Raw genomic sequence first — 27378 nt, forward strand, 5'->3', positions numbered from 1 at the left:
GAAGAAATCCAGTATGCACTGTGAGTGCCTGGGATGGAGCCATTAAAATAATAGGTTTGGCAATGGGGTGTGCAGGAGGGAAGCTGATGAATTGATGTCTCCCGTTTAAAGACTTGTTGCACACTGCGGGGTGCTCGTGCAGGGTCATATTTTTAGAAAAGAGGACAGGGTGTGTTTTATTTTTTTCTCCTATTCCTCCTTTCTTTAGAGAATAGGAGCCAATTGCTCTCTTTCCCTTAAAAGTATCCACACAGCTCAAAGTTAAGTTCCTGGGAATCTGCTAGTCAAAAAATCCAGTTTCTCAAAAGATTGAAAAAGGATGCTTTACAGGCAGGGAAACTGGAATAGGATCCAACAAACTCTATTTCCAAAGATGCATTACATACAAAGTCGATCTCTTCATCATGATCATCATCAGCAAAAGAAGTAAGATTTAAAAGGCGGAGACTGATTAGTTTCATGTACCATATTAGAACTCAAATCTCCCACGCTCAATCATCGCCTCCCCGAGATCCGCCCCCTCACCTTGTTCGTGAGGTAAGAAGCCAGGTAGCATGTACAAAAGGTGACCCCGACCAGGCAGTTCTTCAAGCACATCTGTGAACTCACGCCCCAGCCTGAGGGGACTTTGCAGGATCCCCAGCCGCCACCCTAAAAGGCACCGCCGCCTCTGCGGAGACAGCCACGTGGCTCCCAGCTCAGCCAATCGGCGCAGGGACCGCCCCGCCTCCCTCCTTGGCTTCTTTAAAGGGGCCGCGCCTGAGCAAGCCCAGCCCCGGCTGTAAGCGGGGCACGCCTCTCCGGTGTTCTTCCCGGAGGAATGGGGTCAATCTCTGTGGCGCCCGCCTGTAGAGACTGAGCGGACAGTGGTAACTGAAAAAGTGGCAGCGGAAACGAAGTCGTTTACGAAACTACTCGCTAAGCCTTCTTACGGTTAAAAAAAAAAAAGGTCATAGCCATCTCTACACTGTGGACCAAAATGTCATCTGTGCTTTACTCAGTTTCTACATGGAGTTTGTAATACTTTTTCAAATGCTCCCCAAAAGTTAACAATAAGTGATACTTTAAAAGAAGGAAGGCAGGGTGTCACGAAGTTAAAATGAGTATAACTTTGAGATATTCCACATGCACCACATTTCATGTAGTGAAATTTCCCTAAAAGAAGAAATACTTCAAAAGTAAGGTTTTTTTAAAAAAGATTTATTTATTTATTCATACAGAATTAGGGTACAGGCCAGAGATGCGGAGGGTGAGAGGATTCACCAGGGACAGAACAGGCAGATCGACAAAGTACACTGCTGAGGGGAGCAGCGGGTAGGTCAGGAGAGGTCTGCCATGCCATGTGGATCTCCTCCTCCCGGGCAGGATGTGGATCTCCTCCTCCCGGGCAGGCGGGGATCCGGATCAAACTCATGCGGAAGTGGCTTAAGCATCTTAGTATAGTGCTTTAACCCACTGCACCACCAGGGAGGGCCACAAAAGTAAGTTTTAAGCGCAGCCTCTAGTCCTAATCACAAAGATGGGAGATTGGCTTGCTTATGCTTCTAGCAAATAGTAGCAAACATGCAAGAAAATGTGTATTCGTAGACATTGCCAGGAACTATTAGAAGCAACTATTCCCATTCTTTTCTGTAGAAACACACAAAATAATTTTTTTAAGATTTATATTTATTTATTTATACATACAAGAACTGGGGTGTTTGTGAGGGGAAGGAGCCAGGGAAGAGGATTCACCAAAGACAGAGTGGGGAGCAGACTGGATGCATCTAATGAAATACACTGTTGAGGGGAGGAGCAAGTGAGACAGAAGAGGTCTGCAGAGCAGTGTGGGCCACCTCCCTGGCCAGAGATCTAATTCATGCTGCAGTGGTTGCAGATAGCTTTATGGTGCTATGCTCTCTTCTACCACAGGGAGGCCTAGAAACACAAAATTAAAAAAAAAAAAAAAAACAAAAAAACAAAAAACTACATACACCAGGAAATCTTCATTCTTGTTTATTGTTCTTTCCCTATCTATTAGAAATGTAAATCTGCTTATCAACTTATATTAACCAAGCAAAAAAGGGATGTGTTCTCTCTACATAAAGATAATTATTGACATTGAGTTAAAAAGTCCTTATAAAGAAAATTTTGTCACTAGAATTTGATTAAAATCAATAGTTGCTCTGAGCTCTTTTAGTGAATGAACAATTATTATTTATATAGCTGAACTGATTATTATTAATGACTAAAGGACTTTATTTTCAATTTCCTTTAGAAACCAAAGAATCTAATGATTCCATGTGATTAGACAGTGCAAATTCTAGAACAACTTTCTTTCTGCTGGGCACCAGAGAGTTTATCAACAGAGACTATAGAGAGGAAACCTGGAGTTAAATCCTTTAAACATTGTCCTTGTCATGGAGCTTAAAAGGGCTTGCCTCTAATGACTGTAAATCTGACTATGAGTTAACACTTTTAATTGCTGTGTGTTATGTGTTTAAATGTTAAGGTATATACCTAATGCCACCAAATATATGTCCCTTAAAAAGGAATACAGAAGGAAATATACAATATTTACAAATTTTAAGTTCATATACACATAGATTAATAGGAAAGGTGTGGTTTACAACAACAGCATATATTCCTGCTATTTAATAGTAAGTTCTTGAATGGGATAATGACCATTTTGCTGTTAAGTGGAACTGAGGATTATGGCAAGTCTCTCCCTGTTCCTTGTCCCCTACCCTTTCATGGCCACTCGTCCTTTTTTTGCCCTAGTGCTGAGCATTACTCCTGTGCTAAACAAACAACAACAACAACAAAAACCCTAAAATATCTCACACTTCACTGAGCACACGCTGTTTCAGCTGTTCAGTTCTAGGTGGAATCTACTGCAGGAACTATTGCTGTTCAAAAAAACGTACAATCATCTAGCGCCAACTTGGAACCTTATAGCCAACTAATTGAAAGAAGTATGTGAGTAGAGGCCCACCGGTAAGGAAAGTTTGCCCCAACCATGTCTCTCCCTTGTTTACTTTAAAAGCAGCTCCTCTCTATCCTCCTGTTTTCCTTCTCCCTCATTTCCCCCTTGCTTGTGATTTACTCTCCAGATACTTTTGAGGGACCTTGAGAACTAATTAATTGCATTACCTCTCCAAAAGAATTGTATCCCTTTGGAGATAACAATAGTATCAGGACAAGCCTCTACCTGCCATGGAGGCTGTTCCCTCTGGAAAAACACTGCTGGAAAAGATAAACACCCTAACTCATGATGCCCATGCTGCTGGCTTGTCCCAAGAAGGACTGAGAAGCCCCTCACTCTCTTTGTGTCCTACAACTCCCTACATTCCTTTCCTCAGAATATTATCACAGCTTGTCCACCATGCCATCCGTGGGGCAGGCTTGATTAAAAAGCTAACCCAATGGCTGACTCGGACCGCGTGGCCCCCTTACATAAGAAACCCCTTTGTACAAAGATATTACCGAGGTCCAAAGTTTGACTTTCTGGGCACCTGCAAAGAGCTGGTTTAGTCGTTCAAAATTGCACAAACTTTACTTAGCCCAGAACTCCATCTAATGATGAATTTACTTTGCTTGTCCCCACAGCCTGACCTCTCCCTTCCTGTTTCACTTAAAACCTGAGTGTCCTCTGAGACTATTATTTCTCTCTGGTGTCCTGGGTAAAACAGAATCAGAACTCTTCACTTGTCAGCGCAGCTCCCAAATAGAACTTTACTTCTGCCTCCTTAAGAAAATTGGCTGTCATGTGGCATCTCTAACCACCCTTCTCTCAGTCCTTAGGCTTCCTTACCAGCGTCAATTACTAACCTCTGAAGTACAATCTGCACATTCTCTTAAGAATCTGGCACCTGCTCACAGTCTTCCACGCTACACCAAGCGCTGCCATCGTGCTGGGTAGCTTCAAGGTCTATGTGGCTAACTTAGTTAACATCCTGGCATTTTATTCTGATCCCTCAGCTTTCAAACCGATCCTCACCATTGCTTCATTGCAGCTTACTTGATCTGCGAAGAAGCTGCACCTGCTCTTTCTCTAAAACGTCTTTATTGTTGCTCATTCCATTTCTTACTTCATCATCACAATTGTTAAGCCAATAATTGATCATTACTAACTAGCCTAGCTTCAGATGGTCCATGAACTCAATCCAGTTTAAATAGATGCAGCGGCCCTGCCGGACTGGCAGGGAGAAGGAACCAGAACGTGGTGCCGCGAGAACATAATCTAGGCAGAGAAAAGCACTCCGCCCCCTGCACTGCCCAACACGCCAGACAGTGACCACTAGCCACCTCCGCGGGCAGCGGCGGAAGTACGGCCCCCTGGGGCGGGGAAACGTGACGAAATCGCGAAATCTGGGAAGAGCAGCCAATCAGAAGTGAAAGTCACCCCCGGGCCCCCTGAGAGGGCGGAAGAGGCGAGTTTTAGTTCCGGACGCGGCCGCCGCCGCCGCCGCCGCTGCCGCCATCTGTCATCTCAGCCTCAACACCAGCAAGCCCGTCGCCCCTGCTCCGCTGCCTGTCTTCTCTGCTTCGCGGTTGTGCCACCTCTCTGCTCTCTTCTCGTCGCGGACTGCTATCCTCACATGGATCTAGTCGGAGTAGCATCTCCTGAGCCCCGGCAAGCGGCGGCCTGGGATGCCAACAAGGTGAGTGGCTGTCGGAGCTGACGTATCTACCTGGACTAGACCTCTCGGGGCTGGGGGCCCGGAGTGGGGAGACGGGCGCCGAAGCGGCTCCGCGGGTGACTTGGGAAGTTCTGGGAGGGAGCCCGGCGAACTCGGAAAGGGGGAACTGGCGGTCGGGTGGGAGTGGTGGAGGCGGGGAGGGTGACCCGGGCTGCCAGAGGCCCCCCTGGGAGGCTTGAGGCCCCTTGTTTTCCAAACGCACGTAGCGAACATCTGGGCAGGGCTCACTTAGAAATGCTGGCAAGCACGGTCTTGTTTTCCATCCAAGTGAGTCAGCTTAATAATAAGCAGCGTGATAGGGCTGTGGTTTAGGAAGCCGTTTCCTAATTTGACAAGTGCGGCTATCCCTGACTGGGCAATTTCTTGATTTCGAAATATTAAGTGTAAGACCCAAGCACACGCTCCCTCACCCCCAGATCAGTGTTCAATTGTGCTGTACATACTGTAAAACCATTACGAGTTCTCATCATCTGCTAGCGCTTTAATATTTAAACTTGTTTCTCTAATGGCCCACTCTTACATTCACATCACATTGGTTTCTGGTTTTCAGGCTGCTCCATTTCATAATTTCATTAGAAGAATGAAAAGACTGCCACTGTACTGAGGGTTTGCTTGAAAGCAAGAGTGCTTCATTTGAGAATTTGTGTTCCTCAAATTAAGGTCGTGAAGAAATCCAGCTTTGAAGATACATACATGTTCTTGCTAACACTGTTAGTGAAAAATTTTGTTCCATTTAAAGGGTCGTTTAGTCTTATTGGATCTTCCGGCTAGGTGTGAACAGGAAAAAAAAAAGTTAACTAGCTGTATATAAAGGAAAGTTAATTTTATAAAAGTTCTCATGCAACTGAAAGAAGATACACCATTGGAACATGTACATTTATTGTGTGTCTGTCTGTTAAAGTCTTGTTTACAAGGCCAAGACATCAGGAGGCATAAAAGAACAAAATCACTAGATAACTAATAAATACGTACTCTGCATGTTAAAGTTTTCCAGTCAATTATCCAAAAACGCAGGCAGAAATCTCAAATACATCCTAACCTCAGCAAATCTTTATGTAAGATTCACTTACAAAACTAATTCAGTAGTAAAATATTTGATGGTACTTCCTCAGAACTATGAATTTAGTTTTCATCGTTCAACAACAACAAATCACCCCAGGTTTATTGATGATGAATTGGGAAGACAGTGTTTTAGCAGGCAAAAACAAAAAACAAAAAAACTGCAAATATCACTTTCTTATTTTTGCTAATCTCTTGGTAGACTGAAATGACTATAGAAGCCTACATGAAGAAAGTAAAGATTTGAGGAAAGTCTTGAAAATGGGAAGAATGTTAAATGCTGTCATTCTCAAATTTTCCATCAAGACCTCTTTAAATACTTCAAAATTATTAACGACCCCAAACAATTTCTACTTCTGTTGGTCTTATCTCTTGATATCTGTCATGTCAGAAATTTAAAAGCTGTTAAGTTATTTTAAAGTTATGTATAAATGACTTTTTTTTTTTTTTAAAGATTTACTTATTGATGCATACAGAGCTGGGGTACAGGCCAGAGGTGGTGGGGGTAGTGAGAGGATTCACAGAGCAGAGTGGGGAGCAGAACAGGCTGGCTGACAAAGTACACTGCTGAGAGGATCATCGGGCTGTCAGGGGATGTCTGCCATGCCATGTGGATCACCCCAGGGCAGGGATCAAACTCATGCTAAAGTGGCTTTAGCTTTTCAGTGCTGTGCTCTAACCCACTGGGCCACCAGGGGGGCCCTTAAATGACATATTTTAAAAAACACTTTTCTCAAAATTAGTGAAGAATAGAACTACTTTGCATTTTTAAATTTGCTTAACAACAGTCTTAATAGAAGACAGCTGGATTTGCCTATCTTTCAACCTTTTGCAATATGTTATTTGAAATATTTGAAGGAAATTTATCCTCACAGATCTGTAGATTATAGTAGGTATAATTGAAAATGAGTAATAAAATCACACAAATAAAAATACAGCATAACTGAGAACTGATTTAATTTCTAAATGTGCACCTTTATATCCTTAACCTATTTTTGAAAATTGTGAAAAACACAAGCCCACATTCTAGTAGCCATTAGCGTGTGTCCTCATGTCTTTATTGTAAACTTAGGAGAACTCCACTCTACCCAATGGAGAGAATGAGAAAAGACAATGGCTTAGTACTATTATGAAAATAATTTGACATTACAGATTTTTTTAAAGTGACTTGTTCCCATCCCCCAGATTGTCATAAAATGCTATTAGGACAAGAATTCTAGGGGCTATCCAAGAAGGGAAGATTGGCAAACTAGGCAAAGGTGAGGAAGTAATCACTCGTTTGAAAAGAGAGTTCTAAAAAATGGTTTAGTGGTATTTCTGCTAGCTGTCAACGTTATCCAAAACAAGGAAAGGCTGAGAAACTCGGCCAGGAGAAGCCTAAGGAGACATGAGATGACTAAAATGGGATCCTGGAATAGAGAAAGGACATGAAGGAAAAATGTGGAGTCTGAATAAAATAGGGTCTTTTGTTAATGGTAATGTTTAAATATTGTTCAGTTAAATGTGACAAATGTACTATATACTAATACAGGGAAATTGGGTCTGGAGTACATATGCAACTCTACTAACTTGGCAGTTTCTTTGCAAATCTAAAATTACTTTAAAATTATTTTTTTTAAATAGGCTAATGTGATATATAGACCCAGATCATGGTTTCCACACACCCTTGTTTTGACATGGCAGACTTAATATTCTGCCCCAAAAAGGTGTTTTGTGTGTGTATATATATATATATGTATATATATATATTTTTAAGCTTTATTTTCTGTATACAAGAACTGGGGTACAGACCAAAAGTATGGGGAGTAAGAGGATTTTCCAGAGACAGAGTGGGGAGCAGTACAGGCAGATGTACTGAAACACTGCTGAGGGGAGCAGGAGTGAGACAGGAGAGGTCTGCCAAGCCTTGTGGGCCACCTCCCTGGCCAGAGATCCAACTCATGCAGCAGTGGCTATAGGTAGCTTCATAGTGCTGTCTTAATCCCTTGGCCACCAGGGCGGAGCCCTGTTGTGTTTTTGTTTTTTTAATTTCCCCCTACCTAGCTTGGGTAGAAAAGAGGCACTCCCCCCACAGTTTATGTTTCTTTTGACTTGCTTCAAGTGAAGGAGTGAATTTTTGTAACTAAGTGCCTCTTTTCTATTTGTTGTTTCTTGTTTTGTTTTAGTTGATTTTTTTCCCTCCTAGTTGTCTGTAGTAAAACTTTTTGTTGTTGTTGAAGCAAAGTAGGATGGGCACTTGTGGGTGCGTCTGTAGAAAGTGAGAGGAAGGGCAAGGATTCCCTTCAATCTGTAACCAGCCCAGCATGGGAAAATCTGAACCCCAAGAAGCAGAATTCAGTGGTGATAGTTTCCCAGAGAAGAAAACCAGCTGGGCCTTAGGGCTCTTCTCTAAGTGGGAAAGAATCAAGGAAATGCTTGTGGACTTGGTAGATGACATTTAAAGCAGAATAACTAGATGGAAAGATTGTGTGGGGTTTCCTATCAGATCTTGATGTAATGGGGAGTTTATGATGTTCAAGGGAATAGTAGGAAAATGACATAAGTAGCTTGGATAAAGATTATGGAGCGCTCCCTCCATTCTTTACATTTATAATTGTTATTTAATATTTAGCAGAGTTTCTCTATTCAGAGTATTTGGTTTATTGAGGAATTGCAAGATAATGGCACATATGTACACCACATGATATATATTTATTAAAGAGTCCCCAGGAAATTCACTTAAGCTCCCTTTGGGGTGGTGATTCCCCTGTGCCGGGAGGACAGCTGACTGCCCCTGCCCTGCAGCTGTCAGTCACACAGCCCAAAAAGCTTTATGGCAGGCTTTTGACTGTTGGCTTACAGAGCTTAGATTTGATTTTAAGGTATTCATAAAGGTAACCTTTTGGAAGTCAGTTGCCTTGCTGTGAGATGCCCAGCTAAACTAGTCAGCAGAAGTACCAGAACTGTAGCTCTAAAGCTTAAGTTTTCAAGAAGCAGTATCAGTAGGTGTAGGCAATTGGGATATCTTGGCATGGTCTGCTGTCTCTGCCACAGTAGTTCCCTTGCTGGTTCTGTCTCCTGTGGGAGCAAGTCACTCTCTTTCAAAATAACCTGATTATATCATCAATTTTGCCTTTTCCAAGAAATTGTCAGTTAATACTTAAACACCTTGCAGAATTGTTTGACTATTGGCAAAAGACTAGAAGCTTCAGAAGTGGGTGGCAAAGGAGCCGACTTCAAGGTGGAAAAGGGCATTTGAGTTGTAGGAATAAAGACAGACTCTAGACCTATACAACCTAGATACATCCTAAAAGTTCCAGAAGTATCTGCAGTGTTTTCTTTTGGCACATGTTATTTAGTAAATGTTTGAATGGCTGTTTATGTTTGAAGATCTATGCTGGGCTCTAAGAATGTTAGGATCTCACCCTTGAAGTGGCTTATCCTGTTCTGTAGTTGATGCATTAACTCTAATACAGTAGTCATGCTCTACGCTTACACAGGCTATAGGAACACAAAAGAAAGGACCTAAATTTGAAATGGAGACAATCTTATGAAGGAGGTGACATTTATTCAGGGGAAATAGAGAAGGGGAAAAACTATTCAGAAGACCATGTGTCTGTAAATATGCCATGTTTAGCATATAATTAGTGTTGCCAGAGCATAAAATAGGTGAGAGTTTTGAAAGTGGGAAAATAGGTCAAGTTGTGAAGGCCATTTCTTCCTGAGACATTTGCATTTTACACCAAAGGCAATATAAGTGCTTTGCTATACTGAATAAGGATAAGGTGATGAGGAATGCAGTATAGCAAAATGTTGAGTGCAAACTTAACTCCTATGGTCTTAGCTCAAATCTTGACACTTCCACCTACGTGTTACTTGGAATTAAAAAATCTGTCTCAGTTTCTAAATCTATAATATAGGGATGATATTATTTAGTCGTTGTGTGATTTAAATAATCCATATTAGTTATGTATATTTAGCCAAGAGACTTAAACATAGTATTTTAATATCTATTGTGATACTTTTAGTCTCTGCAAAGGTGATTAAAAGTACTGAATTAGAGGATACGGTTATTGCCTTTTGGAACTAGACTTTGAAACTGATCAGGCCAAGCATTTCTAGGTTAAGTGGCAGCATTCCATCTTCTAGTTAGAGGATCCAGATAGAAGTCATGTGCCAAATTATTAGCTATTTTGTCCAGATTACAAAGAATTTAAGGATTCCAAACCTCAAAATCCTCACCGGGAGAGTGCTCAACTGCTGGTAAGATGTGAGTGAATGAAGTTACATCAGACCTTGAGCAAGTCTCCTTGTCGTCTCCAGGCCTCGCAATATAAAACCAAACAATTCAGCAGTATGTTAGTATAGGAGTCTGGGTGCGTCTCATCAGTCTCAGGGTAAGACTTTGTGAACTGGATTCTGATTCAAAAGGCATAAATATAATTAGCATTTACCACCCGTAAGTGCTGCACACTACCAGCCTAAGCCAAGGATATTCTTGAACCTGCTCTGGACCCTGAACAGGGTCAGTTGCCCAGCTGCCTCCCGGAATCAACCAAGGGGTCAGAAGGCCAACTAGAGGGCCTGTCCTGGTTTAAGCTTGATTCAACAATTTTGTTGCTAAGCCAGATACCATCACAAGCTAAATTCTAAATTAGAAACTCAGTAGTTAAGGAATGAATTTAGTTTTATCCAAACACTGTGGGAAATAATAAAAGCTTTAAGTAAGGAAATGAAAACAATTAAATCTACAAATTCACATTTTAGGAAAACCGTTGCGCAGTCTTGTGGAAAATGGAAACAAACAAGACTGGGAAGCAAAAAACATTAGAGCTCTCAATGTAGCCTGTAGATGGAAGGCTGATACCTTGGAGTAGAATCTTTGACAGGGGACTAGAGAATTTGTTCTCTGGGCAAGTTCAAAAAATATTTACATGCTTAATTCAGTATGCATGGTCTTAATGACTAGATTATAAGTGTAATCATTTGCTACTAAGTTTCATTTGCCCCATCAAAAATAAGTAATTGTGGAAAAAAGCATTTCAGAGGGCTCAGATAATGTCAGCTCACAGAATATTACTTTGCTGTAATTGTAGTGTTTCAACAATCTAAAATAGTTATTATTGTTTATTTTTGTTTTGGCATAATCCAAGATGAGAGAGGCAGACACACTTTTTACATTTCAAAGACTTGCTGCTGAAATTAAAATGATCTATAACTTCTAAATGGCCTTTGAATTGTGCTAGTTGATGTAGCTTGTTGCTATAAGAGAATCTGTCTGGAAGCCAGATTATAGGCAGAAGGTTGCTTAGTGAGGCTTGGCTCAGAATAAGGGGTTCTGTATTCACCTCATTGACTAATGGGCCTGCTGCTTCCTTTCAACTAAAGACACACCTAATTAGAAAGTAGTTTTGACTACTTTAGTCTACATTTTGACTAGATTTGAGCTGGGACATGTTTGACTTCTAAGAAAATTTCTGCAAGTAGGTGATCATTTTGGGTTGGCTTAGGTATTTTAATGCTTTTAATTTTACTTCTTTTTTTTAACCTTTTTTCTCCCCCAGAAATATATAGTGGACAATAAAGTAGTACTTTTATCCCTTTTTTTTTTAAAGTATTTATGCATACAGAACGGGGTACAGGCAGAGGTGCAGGGGTGGTAAGAGGATTCACTAGAGACAGTGGGGAGCAGAACAGGCAGATCAATGAAGCACACTATTGAAGGGAGCAGCAGGCTGGTCAGGAGAGGTCTGCAGGTCAGGAGAGGTCTGCACGCCTTGTGGTCACCTCTGGGGCAGGCGGGGAATCAAACTCATGCTGAAGTGGCTTTAACTTCTTAGTGCTGTGCTTTTTAACCTGCTGCACCACCAGGGAGGGCCCTTTTATCCCATCATCATCCCTTAATACTCCTTTGACCCTTTCCTTTTTTCATTAATCCCTCTTTTTTTTTTTCTTGAAGATTTATTTACTGGCCCTCCCTGGTGGCGCAGCGGGTTAAAGCACTGCACTAAGAAGATTAAGCCACTTCCTCATGAGTTGATCCCCGCCTGCCCCAGAGGTGACCACATGGCGTGGCAGACCTCTTCTGACCCGCCCCGCTGCTCCCCAGTGCTCCCCAGTGTACTTCTTCGATCTGCCTGTTATGCTCCCCACTCTGTCTCTGGTGAATCCTCTCACCCTCTGCATCTCTGGCCTATACCCCAGTTCTGTATGAATAAAAAAAATTATTTACTTATGCATACAAGAACTGGGGTACAGGGCATAGGTGCAGGAGGTGAAAGGATTCACCAGAGACGGAGTGGGGAGCAGAATAGGCAGATGTACTAAGTACACTGCTGGGGGGAGCAGCTGGTGGGTCCGGAGAGGTCTGCCAGGCATGTGGGTCACCTCCCAGCCAAGGATTGAACTCATGTTGCAGCAGCTTTAGACAGCTTCATAGTGCTATTTTTCAACCTGTTGTGCCACCAGGAATGGCCCTGATCTGTGTCTATTTTTATGGCAGTTTTTAATGCAATAATGACATAATTTCATCATTATGAATTAAGTTATATTCCCCCTCTTTTTTTATAGTGTCCATGGGCTACCCCTCAAAATACAATATCCTGTTCTTTGGCTGATGTAATGAGTGAACAGTTGGCTAAAGAATTACAGTTAGAAGAAGAAGCTGCTGCTTTCCCTGAAGTTGGGTAAGTAAAATTCATGAAGAATCTGTTTTATTCATTTATTATTTTTTTAAAGATGTATTTATTTATGTAGACAGAACTGGGGTACAACCAGAAGTGCGGGGCAGCAAGAGGATTCACCAGAAACAGAGTGGGGAGCAGAACAGGCATCTCAACAAAGTACACTGCTGAGGGGAACAGTGGGCGGGTTAGAAGAGGTCTGCCGCACCATGTGGGTCACCTCTGGGGTGGGGATCGAACTCACACTGACACCGTCACAGCTTGGCTTAGCTTTGCAGTGCAGAGCTCCAACCCGCTGTGCCACCAGGATGGCCCAGAATCTGTTTTATTTAGTAGCTTATTATTATTATCAAAGTTTAAGGATTTCACTTGTGATTTTTGTGACAAGTGATTAAGAAATCCAGTTAGAAAAGCAACACAGTAGAAAGAACTCCATGCTGGGAGACCTCTGATAATGAGTTTTAATCCTGATTGTATGACTAGTTTTCACTGGTTTCAAATTAACAAATAATAAAATAGGGCCCAGTTTTGATCAAATTTTCCTTTTTTAGTATTTGTTCTCTCTCCTTTGATCAGAATACAGAACAGACGAATTCTGTCCCAGTTTAGACTTTACGGTAGGCCCTTTAGCTTTCTCTTTTAGTTTTCTTAATAATTGGTGTTCTCACAGCAGCGTACCATTGGTCAGAGGGCAGCTGAGCAAGAAAGGGTGATTGGCTTGGTAAAGTTCTCTCATTGAGTACACTGAAAAGGCACATCTGCTCTTAATCCATAGCATCTGTTCATACAAGCACATTGTATTAGTTTATGTTGCCTTATTTTGAATAGTGTTGCTGAAGGACCATTCGTTACTGGAGAAAACATTGACACTTCCAGTGACCTAATGCTGGCTCAGATGCTACAGATGGAATTTGACAGAGAATATGATGCACAGCTTAGGCGTGAAGAAAAAAAATTCAATGGAGATAGCAAAGGTACTATGACCTTATTGTGACAACTCCATTGGGTGGTAGAAAATGATTATCATGTGTCTAAAGAAATCTTTGACTATTTTTGCCTTTTAAGTTTCCATTTCCTTTGAAAATTACCGAAAAGTACATCCTTATGAAGACAGTGATAGCTCTGAAGATGAGGTTGACTGGCAAGATACCCGTGATGATCCCTATATGCCAGGTATCATTGCTTTTATTTTCAGGGGATGTGGTGGGGAGAGGACTGGGTTATGAAAAGAGTCCATTTTCTAGTAATTTCTTGTATATTTACTGTTAGATACAGGTATCTTTGTTAGCAATGTTAAATATTACAATTTAGTCCTTCCTATTTTTACCCACTTGACTTGTCTTAATCACTTTTAGCAAAACCAGTTCCTACTCCAAAAAAGGGTTTTATTGGGAAAGGAAAAGACATCACTACCAAACATGATGAAGTAGTATGTGGGAGAAAGAATACAGCCAGAATGGAAAATGTGAGTTACAGAAAGTATTCTATTTGAATCACATTTGTTAGAATAAATTTAAAAATAGGTTTCTAAATACAATATCTTAAATTTCTAAAAATATTTCTAGTCTTTTCTAAGCAAGTTTTAGATGACAATATAGCAGTGCCATAGAAACTCAGTCACTAATGGAAATATAATGTACCTCAGAGATAATACTGTCACATTTGCTTTTCACTGATTTTAAAATTAAGAAATGATTCTTAGAAAAGTAGCATTTATTTTTGAGCTCCTTATTCCATAAAGTGGCACTCCTGCCAACAAAAAGGTATAGTGACTGAGGGATAGGTATGGGAAAGGGAAATAATTGCTATCATATACCCTTTATACGTTTTTGTCTTGTACCTGATCTACCCTTGCAAAAACAAAAGCAGAATGTAATTTTTTAAAAATAGAAAATTCTTCCTCCTTCATAAATACTGTGCCTAAGATAAAACATTGAGACTTCAGAGCATTAACACTTACTTAGAAAACATCAAATTCTAGAAATACTTTAGATCAATAGAATTTTCTATGATGATAGAAATGTTCTGTATCTTTATCGTATAATAGCCATATTTGACTGTTGAGCACTTGAAATTTGGGTGGTGCAACTGAGGAATCATTTTTCTGTTTTAATTAAATTTATATGTCCACATATGTATTGAATATGCAGCTGTAGAACACAGTTGTACTGGTGTGGCCATAACTTGCTATGCCAACCTCCTCAGAAATGATTAGGAAAGTGTATTCCTTTTGGTGTTGCCTTTAAAATATTAACAGATATTTAAACAAGGTACAAACATGCTCAAAACCCCTAAGTTTTTATATATGATTGGATGTTTTCTATGCATAAAAATGCTTTTTTTTTAAAGATTTATTTATTTATTCATACAGAACTGGGGTACAGGCCAGAGATGTGGAGGGTGAGAGGATTCACCAGAGACAGAGTGGGGAGCAGAACAGGCAGATCGACGAAGTACACTGCTAAGGGGAGCAGCGGGCAGGTCAGGAGAGGTCTGCCTCGCCATGTGGATCTCCTCCAGGGCAGGCGGGAATTGAACTCATGCGGAAGTGGCTTAAGCTTCTTAGTGCTGTGCTTTAACCCGCTGCACCACCAGGGAGGGCCCTAAAAATGCTTTTAAATAGCTTTACTTTCGGCTTTCTTTTGGGTTGATCAGTGAGTAATTTTTTCTGTTTTATCTATTTTTTTTTTTTAAATCTCTGCTTTCATAGCAAAATCATCTATTGGGTAGGAAAACTCTTTCAAGTCAAGATTGAACTTATTTTGGTTTGTTTTCACTACCCCATTTTAAAGTATCTAAGTTCTAATTCTTCTTCCTTTGGCAGTTTGCACCTGGATTTCAGGTAGGAGATGGAATTGGAATGGATTTAAAATTATCAAACCATGTTTTCAATGCTTTAAAACAACATGCCTACTCGGAAGAACGTCGAAGTGCCCGCCTCCATGAAAAAAAGGAACATTCTACTGCAGTAAGTATTCTTAACTATTTTTTCTTTAACAGATTCATATTAGAAAACTTCATGTTGGGAGAGCGGGGGAAAAAGCTTGATTTGTTTCTGTGAGATTGACCTTTCAAATCAAATATGTAAATAAAACCCAAGTAGCTTTCCTAGTTGATTTCTCAGATTTAATATAATCATTTGCTCTCAAAGCTAACATTTAGTAATTATAATTAATTCAGACTGTATAGTTTACATTGCATATGAGTGTGGCGAGGTTTTTAAAGTTTCCTACTACATTAATCACATTAATTAAGAGATAATGTAGTAGTCTCTAGTGCTTTATATTAGTGAGTCATGTCTAATGTCTGAAGAATAAACTAATTCTTAAGTGATAACACGAAGTGAGTTATTTAAATTTTAGAGATAAAATAAGGTTTTGACTAAGCTAGTATCTTGACTTTGTTTCTTTTAGCATTCACTTTCAAAAAGTTATAGTATAGGATGAATTGTATCTTCTCATGACTTTTGAAGAGCTTATAATAACATACATTTAGGTAAATTAAATATTTTTAAAAGTATGCATTTTAATTGTCAGAATAACATTTTTTCATGATTAAAAGTCATTTACACTAATAGCATGTTATCTTTTTCAGGAAAAAGCAGTTGATCCTAAGACGCGTTTACTTATGTATAAAATGATCAACTCTGGAATGCTGGAGACAATCACTGGCTGTATTAGTACAGGAAAGGAATCTGTTGTCTTTCATGCATATGGAGGGAGGTAAATGAGCAAAATCAACAAAATTTTAACTCCTCCCACTACACAAAAATTAAGTTTTTTTTTTTAATTTAAAATCATCACTTTTAAAAATTTAAATAAATCATTGCGTCTATATTTCAAAGAAAAAATGAAAGATCCTCCTGACCTTTTTCTAAAAAACCCAATAATAGCAATAATAAAAAATCTTGTTAGACTCCTTAAGGAACCACTGACAGTTTGAACATTACATTCAAGTATGCTGTTCTTTTAAACTAGTGGATAAACCCATATTTTTAAAAAGTTTAACAGCTTAGCCAAGAGATTTTGCTTAAAGTTAAGTGTTTTGGGGGCTACTTCAGAATATTGTACTATGGCTGTGTTGTGATTCCTTGGAGCATGCTCTTCTCACTTTTACATTCCAGCAAAGGTTAAAGGGACTGGTTTCAAAAGAGATCATACTTCCTATAGTTACATAAGTGGCCAGCTTGGGTGAGAAAAGTCAGAGAGAGTGATGTGTACCTCCATAGAAAATTACAAGTTTTAATTTTTTTTTTATAACAATTTATTTTTGCATCATTTTGTACATTTTTTTTTTTCCATCTCAATTGTAATCCCCACGGGTTTCCCATCACCATGTCACCCGTGTGCCATCACCGTAGTTCCGTGCACTTCTCTCCCTACCCCCTCGTTTTTGATCCCATTCCCTACTCCACCCCCACAGAATGTCTCTGGTATATGGCTGTTCATTATTCTTATTATTTTCTCACCTGGTCCATTATACTCCTTCTATGAGCGAAACCATCCGGTGTTTTTCTTTTTCTTTCTGGCTTATCTCACTAAGCATGATCTTTTCCAGCTCCATCCAAGTTGCTGCAAAAGACATGTATTTCTTTTTTTTGGTTGCTGAGTAATACTCCATTGTGTATATGTACCACATCTTTTTAATCCAGTTATCTACTTTTGGGCATTTGGGCTGCTTCCATGTTTTTCCAATTGTAAATAAAGCAGCAATAAACATGGGGGTGCAGTTATCTTTTTGACTCAGTGTTTTTGTGTCTTTTGGGTAGGTACCTAGGAGTGGGATTGCTGGGTCGTAGGGAAGCTCCATGTTTAGCAGTTTGAGGAACCTCCAAACAGTTTTCCATAGTGGTTGTACTAGTTTGCATTCCCACCAGCAATGCAGGAGAGTTCCTTTTTCTCCACATCCTCGCCAACATTTGTTGTTGCTAGTTGTTTGAAGATGTGCCATTCTCACTGGGGTGAGGTGGTATCTCATTGTGGTTTTAATTTGCATCTCCCTTATTACAAGTGATGTTGAACATTTTTTCATATCCTTGTTGGCCATCTGCATTTCATCTTTGGAGAAGTGTCTTTTTAGCTCTTCTGCCCATTTTTTGTTGGAGTTGTTTATTTTTGTTGAGTTTTGTCAGTTCTCCATATATTTTTGTGATCAGTCCTTTATTAACAAGTTTTAATTTTAATTAAATGAAGCATAGGGAGCAGAGTCATTATTAAAATGTTGGGAAAAGTCTAGACAATAGAGATACATAAAATATAAATATATGGCATTTCAATGCCATTTCATGTTTGTTGCAAGGGATTAGATGAGTTAAAAAATGACATGAGGAAGAGAAACATTAAAAAGTGGAGCCTGTTTTGAGATTATGTTTAAGCCAGGAATATGAAATATTATTTTCTATTGAAATCAAACAGCAAAGCTAAATAACTTAGCTGTTTTTTTTAACATTATTTAAAAATAAAGATGTTAAAAATACAGTGCAGAAATTATTCTAGTTTTTTTAGGTATAGAAAGTCTTTGTGTGTATGTAATGTTATTCAAATGATTATTTGTCAAGTCTTTGCCATTGGTTTTCTTGGCTTTATTTAACTAGTCTCCCTTTCTAGATGAGACATACATTTATGAGCATATTTCAAATTATATTGTCAAGCTCAACATCTTTTAAGCTAAATTTTCTGTATCTGTGTTATCAAGCTGTACAATTTAAAAACTGATCCCTCACCTCATAGTACATTTGTGAGGATAAATCAGATCATATTTGATAATATCTGCTATATAGTCATGTTAATAGTATTTGTTTTTTTCCTTCCTATAAGCTTTGTTTTCCTCTTTCCAAGTTTCAATGGAGGGTTCCCTGAAATCAGGGAAATGTAATACAGATTATTTTTAAATCAATGAGCCCTCCCTGGTGGTGCAAGGGATTGGGACACAGCACTATGAAGCTCTCTGCAGCCACTGCAGCACCAGTTTGATCCCTGGCCAGGGACTCACATGGTGTGACAGACTTCTCCTGGCCTGACCGCTGCTCCCCTCAGCAGTGTATTTCAGTCAACCTGCCTGTTCTGCTCCTAGCTCTGTCTCTGGTGAATCATCCTACCCCCTACACTTCTGGCCTGCACCCTAGCTCTTATTTTTCCATGTATGCATGGAAAAATAAATCTTTTTTTTAAAGATTTATTTTACTTATACATACAGAACTGGGGTACAGGCCAGAGTTGTAGGGGTGAGAGGATTTACCAGAGACAGAGTGGGGAGCAGAACAGGCAGATTGACTGAAATACACTGCTGAGGGGAGCAGCGGTCAGGTCAGGAGTGGTCTGCCACACCATGTGGGTCACCTGCCTGGCCGGGGATCAAACTGGCGCTGCAGTGGCTATGATAGCTTCATACTGCTGTGTTTTAACCCATTGAGCAATCAGGAAGGGCCCAAATAAATAAATCTTTTAAAAATAATCACTATAAAAAATGAGTGCTCATAATAAAAATTAAAATTTTACAAAAAGGATTAAAATGAAAAGCAGCTTCACTTAGCTAATTCTTGCCCCACAGACCTTTTCTCTAGTGGTCTTTTCTCTAGTGGTAGCCACTATTAAATTTTTAGTCTAGTGTTCCAAAAAATTTTTATGTGCATGTTTATTTTGTTTATATAAAGAAAATTATACTCTGGATTTTAAAAATACTAAGGTATTTTTTGAGTGCAAAAAACTAGGTTGTTATGTAGAAAATGAGTGATAAAAGGGAAAGAAAAGAAGCAATAAGCTCAATTAAAAATTAATGTGGTTTGCCCTCCCTGGTGGCACAGCGTGTTAAAGCACAGCACTAAGAAGCTAAAGCCACTTCTGCACGAGTTCTATCTCTGCCTGCCCTGGAGGTGATCCACATAGCGTGGCAGACCTCTCCTGACCCGCCCGCTGCTCCCCTCAGCAGTGTACTTCATTAGCCGGCCTGTTCTGCTCCCTACTCCTTCTCTGGTGAATCCTCTCACCGCCCCTGTACATCTGGCCTGTACCCCAGTTCTGTATGCATAAATAAATCTTTTAAAAAATTAATGTGGTAGTTTAAATGAGAGATGAATAATTCTGAGTAAAGATGTGGTAGTAAAAATAAAGAATAGGCCATTGCTATGTGTTTTTTAAGGTAAAAGTGAACAGGATGTGATATTGGATTAGATGTGGGATGTGAGAGGATAGATTTTTGGCTGGATAGAGTAGAGCTGAGTGGTATCACCTTGAGGTGAGAGCCCAGGGAAGGAAATATTAGGGAGCAGTTGTTTATACCAGAGACATTTTGCAGGGGTGGAGTGGGGAATGGGATCAAAAACGGGGAGGTGGGGAGGGAAATGCACGGGGTTATGGTGATGGCACACCATAACCACTTGGTGACTTGGTGATGGGAAACCCATGGGGATTACAATTGAGATGGAAAAAAAAATGTACAAAATGATGTAAAAACAAACTTTTGTAAAATAAAAAAAAATTAAAAAAAGTTTGTTTTGGACATAACAAGTTTGAGATACCTGCTAGACATTCAAGTGATACCAAGTAGGGGTGATAAATGATCCTGAACATTTGGAAAAAGTTAGAACTAATGATAGAAATATAGGAGTTAATCTTCATAGAGATACGCAAAGCCAGGAAGCTAAATGAAATTTCCCAGGAGAGTTAAGTAGTTATGAAGAGAAGGGAAGTTCATAGGATTAGTTGGAATATCTGCTAGGAATGAGAGTTTTTTGACAACGGTACTATTTTTTGCTTTTACTGAATTTTGCCCTGTATCGTCCCAGGTCGATTATAGCCTATTTCAAAGCGCCTATGTCTTCATTGACTCTCATGATTCTATAGTCATTCAGCAAAGATTATTTTAACTATTATTGAAAACTGTTTGATACTTTACTTGAAACTATTTGTTAAAAAAAAAACCTAAAATTTTGTCAAGTCCAAAGAGTGAAGGTTTAAAAAAAAAAAAAAAACCCAAGACTTAATATTCTCAGAAAAGGTATATAGCCACCTTCTTGTCATAGGATATCTTTATTTTGAAGTTTTTTTTTTTGTGACCTGGCTGCTCGCATTAACTTAACTTTCTTTCTTCTGCTTAGCATGGAGGATGAGAAGGAAGATAGCAAAGTAATACCTCCAGAATGTGCCATCAAGGTATTTAAAACAACCCTTAATGAGTTTAAGAATCGTGACAAATATATTAAAGATGATTTCAGGTTTAAAGATCGCTTCAGTAAACTAAATCCACGTAAGATCATCCGCATGTGGGCAGAAAAAGAAATGCACAATCTCACAAGGTAAAGGAAATCATTGTGTTAGAAGTCATCTTGGGTGTTTCCCTTTTTGTATAATTTTTATTTAAAAATTATAAAAGGTCTTATAATTGTAGTGTTTTACGAGGCTTTCTACAAGAAAACATTTTCATGCCACTAACCTGGAATTCATACTTTTAGGATGAAAAGCCATTTTCTTTTTTCTTTTGTCAGTAAAAGTTGAGGAAAATTAAATCACTTTGAAGACATTTTGCAATATTGCCACATAATATCTTTTTCCAATTTTGAATTAGATATAAGTAATTTCTCTCTTTTGTTTCAGAAAATGTTTATTATATCTAATTGTTAACTTGGTATGGACAAGGTCTTACCAGTCCAGTTGTCTTTTGCAATTTTTAGACTTGTTTCTCAGTTCTCTAAGCAGTTTATTTTTTATCCAAGAATTTGTTTTATCAACCAAGTAATCTTTCTCATTAAAAAAAAGTTATCTTTATCCATTGAAAAGTTAATTGTAGTTTTTTTCTAAAGATGTTTTAAAAAGTAGTTATCCATGTTTGTTAGTTGCAAAATTATTCTAGTTAGTAGGCTTGCTAAGTATTATGATTTCCTGAGAGATCTTGGAGCCCTATAAAACCTCTTTTCTGCACTAATGAGATCTCATCCCTGCCTTTTAAAAATTCTTCAACAATTCTCATAATCTTTAGTGTAAATTTCAAAATCCTTTTGTGATGTGATCCTGCCCTTCTCTATAACCTCAACCACATTTTTCTTCCACCTACTCAAGTTCCTTCAGTGTTGATTTATATACATGCTCCAAATGAATGGTGCTCTTTAAAGCCACCATGCATTTCTACAAGCTGCTTCCAGCCTTTCACCAGCATTTCCCCCACATAATCTTCAGCTAGCTAACTCCTGTTCACCTGTGTCTTCTATCAAGGCTTCCTCGATGCTGTTTTGCCACAGCTCCACCCCACCTCTACCTGTGCATGTACCACACTGCATGGTAATCATCTCCTCACCTGTCTGTCATTTCCACGAGTCCCTGGACTCTAAAAGAGCAGAGCCTGTGTCTTACCATCTCTGTATTCCCCCCCTTCCAGAGTAGAGCATAGTGCCACCTCATTGCAAGCCCTTGTTAGCTGTATTTGTTGAGTAAATTAAATGCTCTCTTCTGATCTTTACATTCTTAATCATCTCTTCCTGTATAGAATGCAGAGAGCTGGAATTCCTTGTCCTACAGTTGTTTTGCTCAAGAAACACATTTTAGTTATGTCTTTTATTGGCCATGATCAAGTTCCCGCCCCTAAATTAAAAGAAGTAAAGCTCAGCAGTGAAGAAATGACAGAAGCCTACTATCAAACTCTTCACGTAAGTGTCTTCTCAAAGTATTCACACACTAACTTTTAAACTTTAACAATATTTTCTGGGGTCTCCCTGGTGGTGCAGAGGGTTAATGTGCTGCACTATAAAGCTACCCTTAGCCACTGTGTCATGAGTTTGATACCTGGCCAGGGAGCTGACCCGCATGGTGCAGCAGGCCTCTCCTGTGTGACCTGCTGTTCCCCTCAGCAGTATATTTCATAATGTTCCTGTTTTGCTCCCACTCTGTCTCTGGTGAATCCTCTCATCCCTCACACCTCTGGTCTTTACCCCAGTTCTTGTGTACATAAACAACTAAATCTTAAAAAAAAAAAACAAAAACTAAAACATAACTATTTTAAGCCTATATAAAAGTAAACTAGTATTTGTGAAGAGTGTTAACATTGAGAAGTTGTCTTTATTTCAATATGTAGATATCTTGAATGGCTTTAGAAATCATAGACTTGGAGCAAGTGAAGGCTCAACTGTAAGCATTAGTGACGTAGAAGCCTGAAGCTTATATTCATAAAATTTAAATTAAATTTGACATTACACATTTAGTAGATAGAATGCCTGATTATTATTTTCTTGAATGTTACAGTTCTAACAGCTAAGAAAATACCTTTTTGCTGGGAAGTTAAAGGGAAACAAATTTGCTTCTTACATAGCCTCTGCATGGATTGCCCATGGCAGGTAGCAGCTGATACGAATATGAAAGTTATCTAAATTAATTTTTTAAATGACTGTTAGGGAGACAATCCAACCTGCTCTGCCTCCACTAGGAAAATACTTTCTGGCTTCTCTGGGCAGTGAGATGACTGCAGAAGAGATGAAGGTAGTAATATTTCCCTATTTGACTTTATTTAGGGCTGAGAGACAAAGTTTTAATGCTGCTCTCTACTCTAAAGCTAGAGTATCATGAATATATAAAGAACCAATAACATATAATGCTACTTGCTTTATAAAACTATAATTAATATATAATGCCACTTGATTTATAAAACAGTGTATCTGGCAGGGAATACTTTTTACCTTAGAATTGTATCTATCCTAGGGAGGTCTCAATGGGACATTTGCTCCTCTATGAAGGGTAACCTTTTTTAGGGCTTACTGAGGCCCCTTGGTTAGTGACCCTAACACAACAGCTCTCTTATGCGTGTGGGAAACCACATCTATCCCTTGGCCTCCTTTTTTTGTTCCTGTCATATGGATAAGGAAGTCCCCATTGTCACACTGCTTCCTCATCTTACCTTAGGAAAAAAGAGAGCCCAATCCTATACTATACAAAGAAGTTCTTTCTTTAAAGTAAGTTCTTTGTTTTTCTGGAAAATATGGATAGACATCAAGATTAAAAGCTGTGTAGATAAATAAGTATTGTTCCTTTATTTCCTAAATGTCTGCCTTGCCTCTTCACAGTTGATGCAACAGTTATATAATGAATGTACACTCGTACATGCCGACCTCAGTGAATATAACATGTTGTGGCATGCTGGGAAGGTAAGGAGTACATTTTGTTTATGTTCCAATTACATAACTTGATTAAAGTCGAACATAAAAAGATCACAGTGTGCTCCACATTTAAACAGGTCTGGTTGATCGATGTCAGTCAGTCTGTAGAACCAACCCATCCTCATGGCCTGGAGTTCCTGTTCCGTGACTGTAGGAATGTCTCACAGGTAGGTGTATAAAGGTTTTTTTTTTAATGGAATATAACAGGTTGAAATAATTTTTTTCACTTCTAAGGTAAGTTAGATTACCATATTCTTAGAAATTGAAGGAAGCATTTCACTACTGGCTATTTTCAAGATAAAAATGCAAAATCAACTTGTGAGACTTCACTGACAGTTAGAATTTGATTTGCCTACCTTGTATTTGGTCTGTTGAATTAAATTTCCAATTGGATTTGTTTTTATTCTGGCTCCAGATTTTTAAGTGTTCAAGTAGACATTTAGCACAAGTCCAGATATTAGAGAGAAGCTGGCCTGTGTTAGTTCTGTGTGTTTACTGACATTGTTGTCTGCTAAACAGGGAATAGTCTTATGGTCTGAGTGCTGTTTCTGTGAGGCAAAGTAAAAAAAGAGATTAGGGAGAGTAAAGCTCAGTAATCACCGAGCTGAGTCACATTTGTTTGCTACCACAGAAAGAAATTAATTGTTAGCAACTGATAGGAATTATCTTAATAAATACTATAACAAATTCATATTGGACATAACATTGAGCCTGCTAAAAATTTTAATTCTTAGGATTTAGCAGAATGTTTCAGTTAACACATTCAGAACAATTCCAAGCAACTTTATATGCCACTAATATTTATAGCTTTGGAAAGTGCAGTGTGGGCCAAATTCAGAACAAAGCACTGATGTATGAGAGAGGACAAAAAGCAAGTCGAGTCTGAGCAGAACTAAAGTTTAATTCTGAAGTGAGTTTTAAAATTATGGAAGTAGTTCCAATATGTTTTTTAATGTCTAGTAGAACCTTGTTGATCTATTATTTTCTCTTAGAACCTTACTGATCTTTTATGTTTCTTTACTAGTTTTTCCAGAAAGGAGGAGTGAAGGAAGCCCTCAATGAACGAGAACTCTTTAATGCTGTTTCAGGCTTAAATATCTCAGCCGATAATGAAGCTGATTTCTTAGCTGAGGTAAGTAGTTTTGTCCATCTTTCCTCCTGCTGGCAATAGACAGCTGGCTAAAGTAGATAACCCCTTGAAAACAAAGTTAGAGAGTTTACTTTTCGTGAGATGTTTTGTTCTTCTCAGGCTTAAATCCTAAAATAAAGATACAGCAAAATACCAAGTAATTCAGTTAAGATGGATAAAATCACACATTTGCAGTATACTTCTATTTCCCCTACTTTATAAATGAGGAAGTTGACTGGTAAACATTCTGAGTGATACAAAAAGCATGGACCCTGATACCCTAAACGTGGAAATTAGAAGTAACCTTACTTAGAAAGACCCACTGATCATATTATGGATCTTGAGAACCATTTAAAAAATCTCCTGCTAGGAAAGATCTCATAAAATTGAATAACAATGAAAACGTGAAAGAGCAGCTAATTATCTGGAAGCAGAGAATGATTATAGGGCCTGTTCCAGAACTCCCCAGTATGACTTGAATTTGGCCTAGATGTGGTAGGCCCTGCAGACAGAAAAGTCATGGGAACATGCTAAATCCTGTCTCTGACTCATTGCAATTGTTCATTAAGCAGCTGTTATTTAATCAGGCTTGGAACTTCCTTTTTCCTATTTCCTGAAAACTTTATAGTGTCCACAGTAAAACATATCTGATTCCAGCTGCTAGCTTCATAAAAACACTAAAAACTGGCCCAGGTAATATAGTCAAGTAAAAAACTTACACATGTGTGTGAATGAACATATGTGTATATATGCTTTAATTTAATTCAAGGCTAACATTGTTAAAAATGACCTAATTTTAAGAGATTAAAAATACAGACCCAATTTAAAGTATGGTTTCAATGAAATGAATTTTGACCAATGAGTTCAACTGATTAATTTTATAGATAGAAGCTTTGGAGAAAATGAATGAAGATCATGTGCAGAAGAATGGAAGGAAAGCTGCTTCATTTTTGAAAGATGATGGAGGGCCGCCAGTCTTATCTGATGAATAACAGCAGTAGCCATTGCTTTCTCTTAATGTTAACACAGCGGTGATTGTCATCTGCCAATGACAAATGAAGCTATGGGTGACTTGAAATACCAAAAGCCTGAGGAGTGTACAATGGTGCTTCTGTGCTTTTTCCCCCTTGTAACCCATGTGCCAGATGTGTGGAATTTTTAGCTCGGTATTGCGAGAATAAAATGTCACTACCTCTCCTCTTATGAACAGGATAATATAATTCTTTAACAGCTTCAGGTGACCTAGCTGAAATAGACCTGATTTTACAGGATTCATGGTGTGAAAAAATTTTAAATTCAGATAACATTTCCAGATATGGGAGGAAAAGGACAGATGTGTTTAATTTGTAAGAGAGGTTTTTATTACATTTTATTAACTGCAACATTACCTAAAATCAACCCTTCTCAATTCATTTTTCCAGTTTGTAACCATGATTCTAAAGGAAAATTTATTCTTTTAGTAGGTATTATAAGCAAACAGAAATGTGTCTTCAGAATGGCTGATAGATATAAGCAAAGTACATTTTATTGGTACATAATGAATATCAACTATATTTTACTCTTTCACACTGATATCCAAGAAAAGACATCATGGGTTTCTCAAAGAGATTATAAGAACTCAAAGTGATTATAAGAATTTAACTTTTCAGTTTTTTTAAATTTCACTCTTCAGCGTTTTCACATTTAATGAAAGTGGTTAGGATTGTGGTTCATAGTGCAGCTGTTCAGCATTTATGATGAGAATAGAAATTACCTGGAACCATTTAAGAAATATGGAAGGGCAGATTACAAAATTTAACCAAGTTTGGCATGTTTTAGTGAAGTCATTTTAAACCATACAGTTATTGATTGATTTTGAGAGAAATGTAGCAAGTGACTTAAAGCTAAAAAGTAATCAGATGATGAGAAGTATGTATAAAACAACCAAATGCCAAATTAACCAACTAACTTGAACTATCTGGGTATTATTACTTTTGCTGATTTTTAATACTGGCAGCCACTTTTTAAAGAAAACATGGCTGGGAAATCACATTGACTTTGTTAGGGTTGAAGTTCATTATGGACTACAACAGTCTGTCGTTCTCTTACTGAAGTCAGATTGGAACCATGAAAGACTCAGATTTCTGTCTGGTAATAGAAAGTAAAATCTAAATGTCATTTACACTTAAAGACTTCTTTAACATTATTTTAAAATGCCAAATACTTTATTTCTAAAATTTATTTATTTTCACTTCTGTTGTATAACTTCTAACTGCATTTCAGGGAAGTGTGATTTGGATCATTAATCAATCATTACATTTCTGAAATGTTTACTATTCTGAAACAAAGATTTAGATGACAGGAATTTCAGAGAACTAATTTTAAAAACCATTAACTATTTAAAACTTTTTTGTTTTGTTTTCTGACATACTCTGTTTGACAAAGAACAGCAAACCATTGCTGTCTGGCATTCTTAGAGTGTGCTGTGAACATGCTTTTTAAGAGATTAAAAATGAAGAGATCATTTTAGAACTGTTTTTGTGTGGTTTCTTATTAACATATGTTACTCTAAGTTACCTCTTCTGTCTAAAATTAAGCAGTTCTATTTTTTCTTTTTTAAGATTTTATTTATGCATACAGAACTGGGGTACAGGCCAGAGGTGCAGGGGTGGCGAGAGGCTTCACCAGAGACAGAGTGGGGAGCAGAACAGGCAGATCAACGAAGTACAC

The 27378-nt window shown here is 38.5% G+C and overlaps 2 protein-coding genes across 3 annotated transcripts in view; one reads left to right on the forward strand and one right to left on the reverse strand.

Annotated features, from left to right (window-relative positions):
- Window positions 1-648, reverse strand: part of TMEM241 (transmembrane protein 241) — a 101352-nt gene extending 100704 nt beyond the window's left edge. For both annotated transcript variants that reach the window (XM_012725767.1, XM_012725766.1), the window contains exon 1: window positions 526-648. In XM_012725767.1, coding sequence (XP_012581221.1) covers window positions 526-597 — 72 coding nt within the window. In that variant the 5' untranslated portion in view covers window positions 598-648. The remainder of the gene's footprint in view (window positions 1-525) is intronic.
- A 3793-nt stretch (window positions 649-4441) lies between these two features.
- RIOK3 (RIO kinase 3) lies at window positions 4442-27171 on the forward strand. The gene is made up of 13 exons (XM_004683783.2): window positions 4442-4643; window positions 12291-12406; window positions 13232-13377; window positions 13469-13576; window positions 13759-13868; window positions 15228-15371; window positions 15998-16125; window positions 20499-20696; window positions 21881-22040; window positions 23448-23528; window positions 23618-23707; window positions 24565-24672; window positions 25554-27171. The coding sequence occupies exons 1-13, from the start codon at window positions 4581-4583 to the stop codon at window positions 25659-25661; spliced, it is 1560 nt and encodes a 519-aa protein (XP_004683840.1). The 5' UTR covers window positions 4442-4580; the 3' UTR covers window positions 25662-27171.
- The last annotated feature ends 207 nt before the right edge of the window (window positions 27172-27378 follow it).

Source organism: Condylura cristata, unplaced genomic scaffold (genome assembly GCF_000260355.1).
Source record: "Condylura cristata isolate star-nosed mole 26May11 unplaced genomic scaffold, ConCri1.0 scaffold00016, whole genome shotgun sequence".
In the NCBI taxonomy this organism is placed as follows: domain Eukaryota; kingdom Metazoa; phylum Chordata; class Mammalia; order Eulipotyphla; family Talpidae; genus Condylura; species Condylura cristata.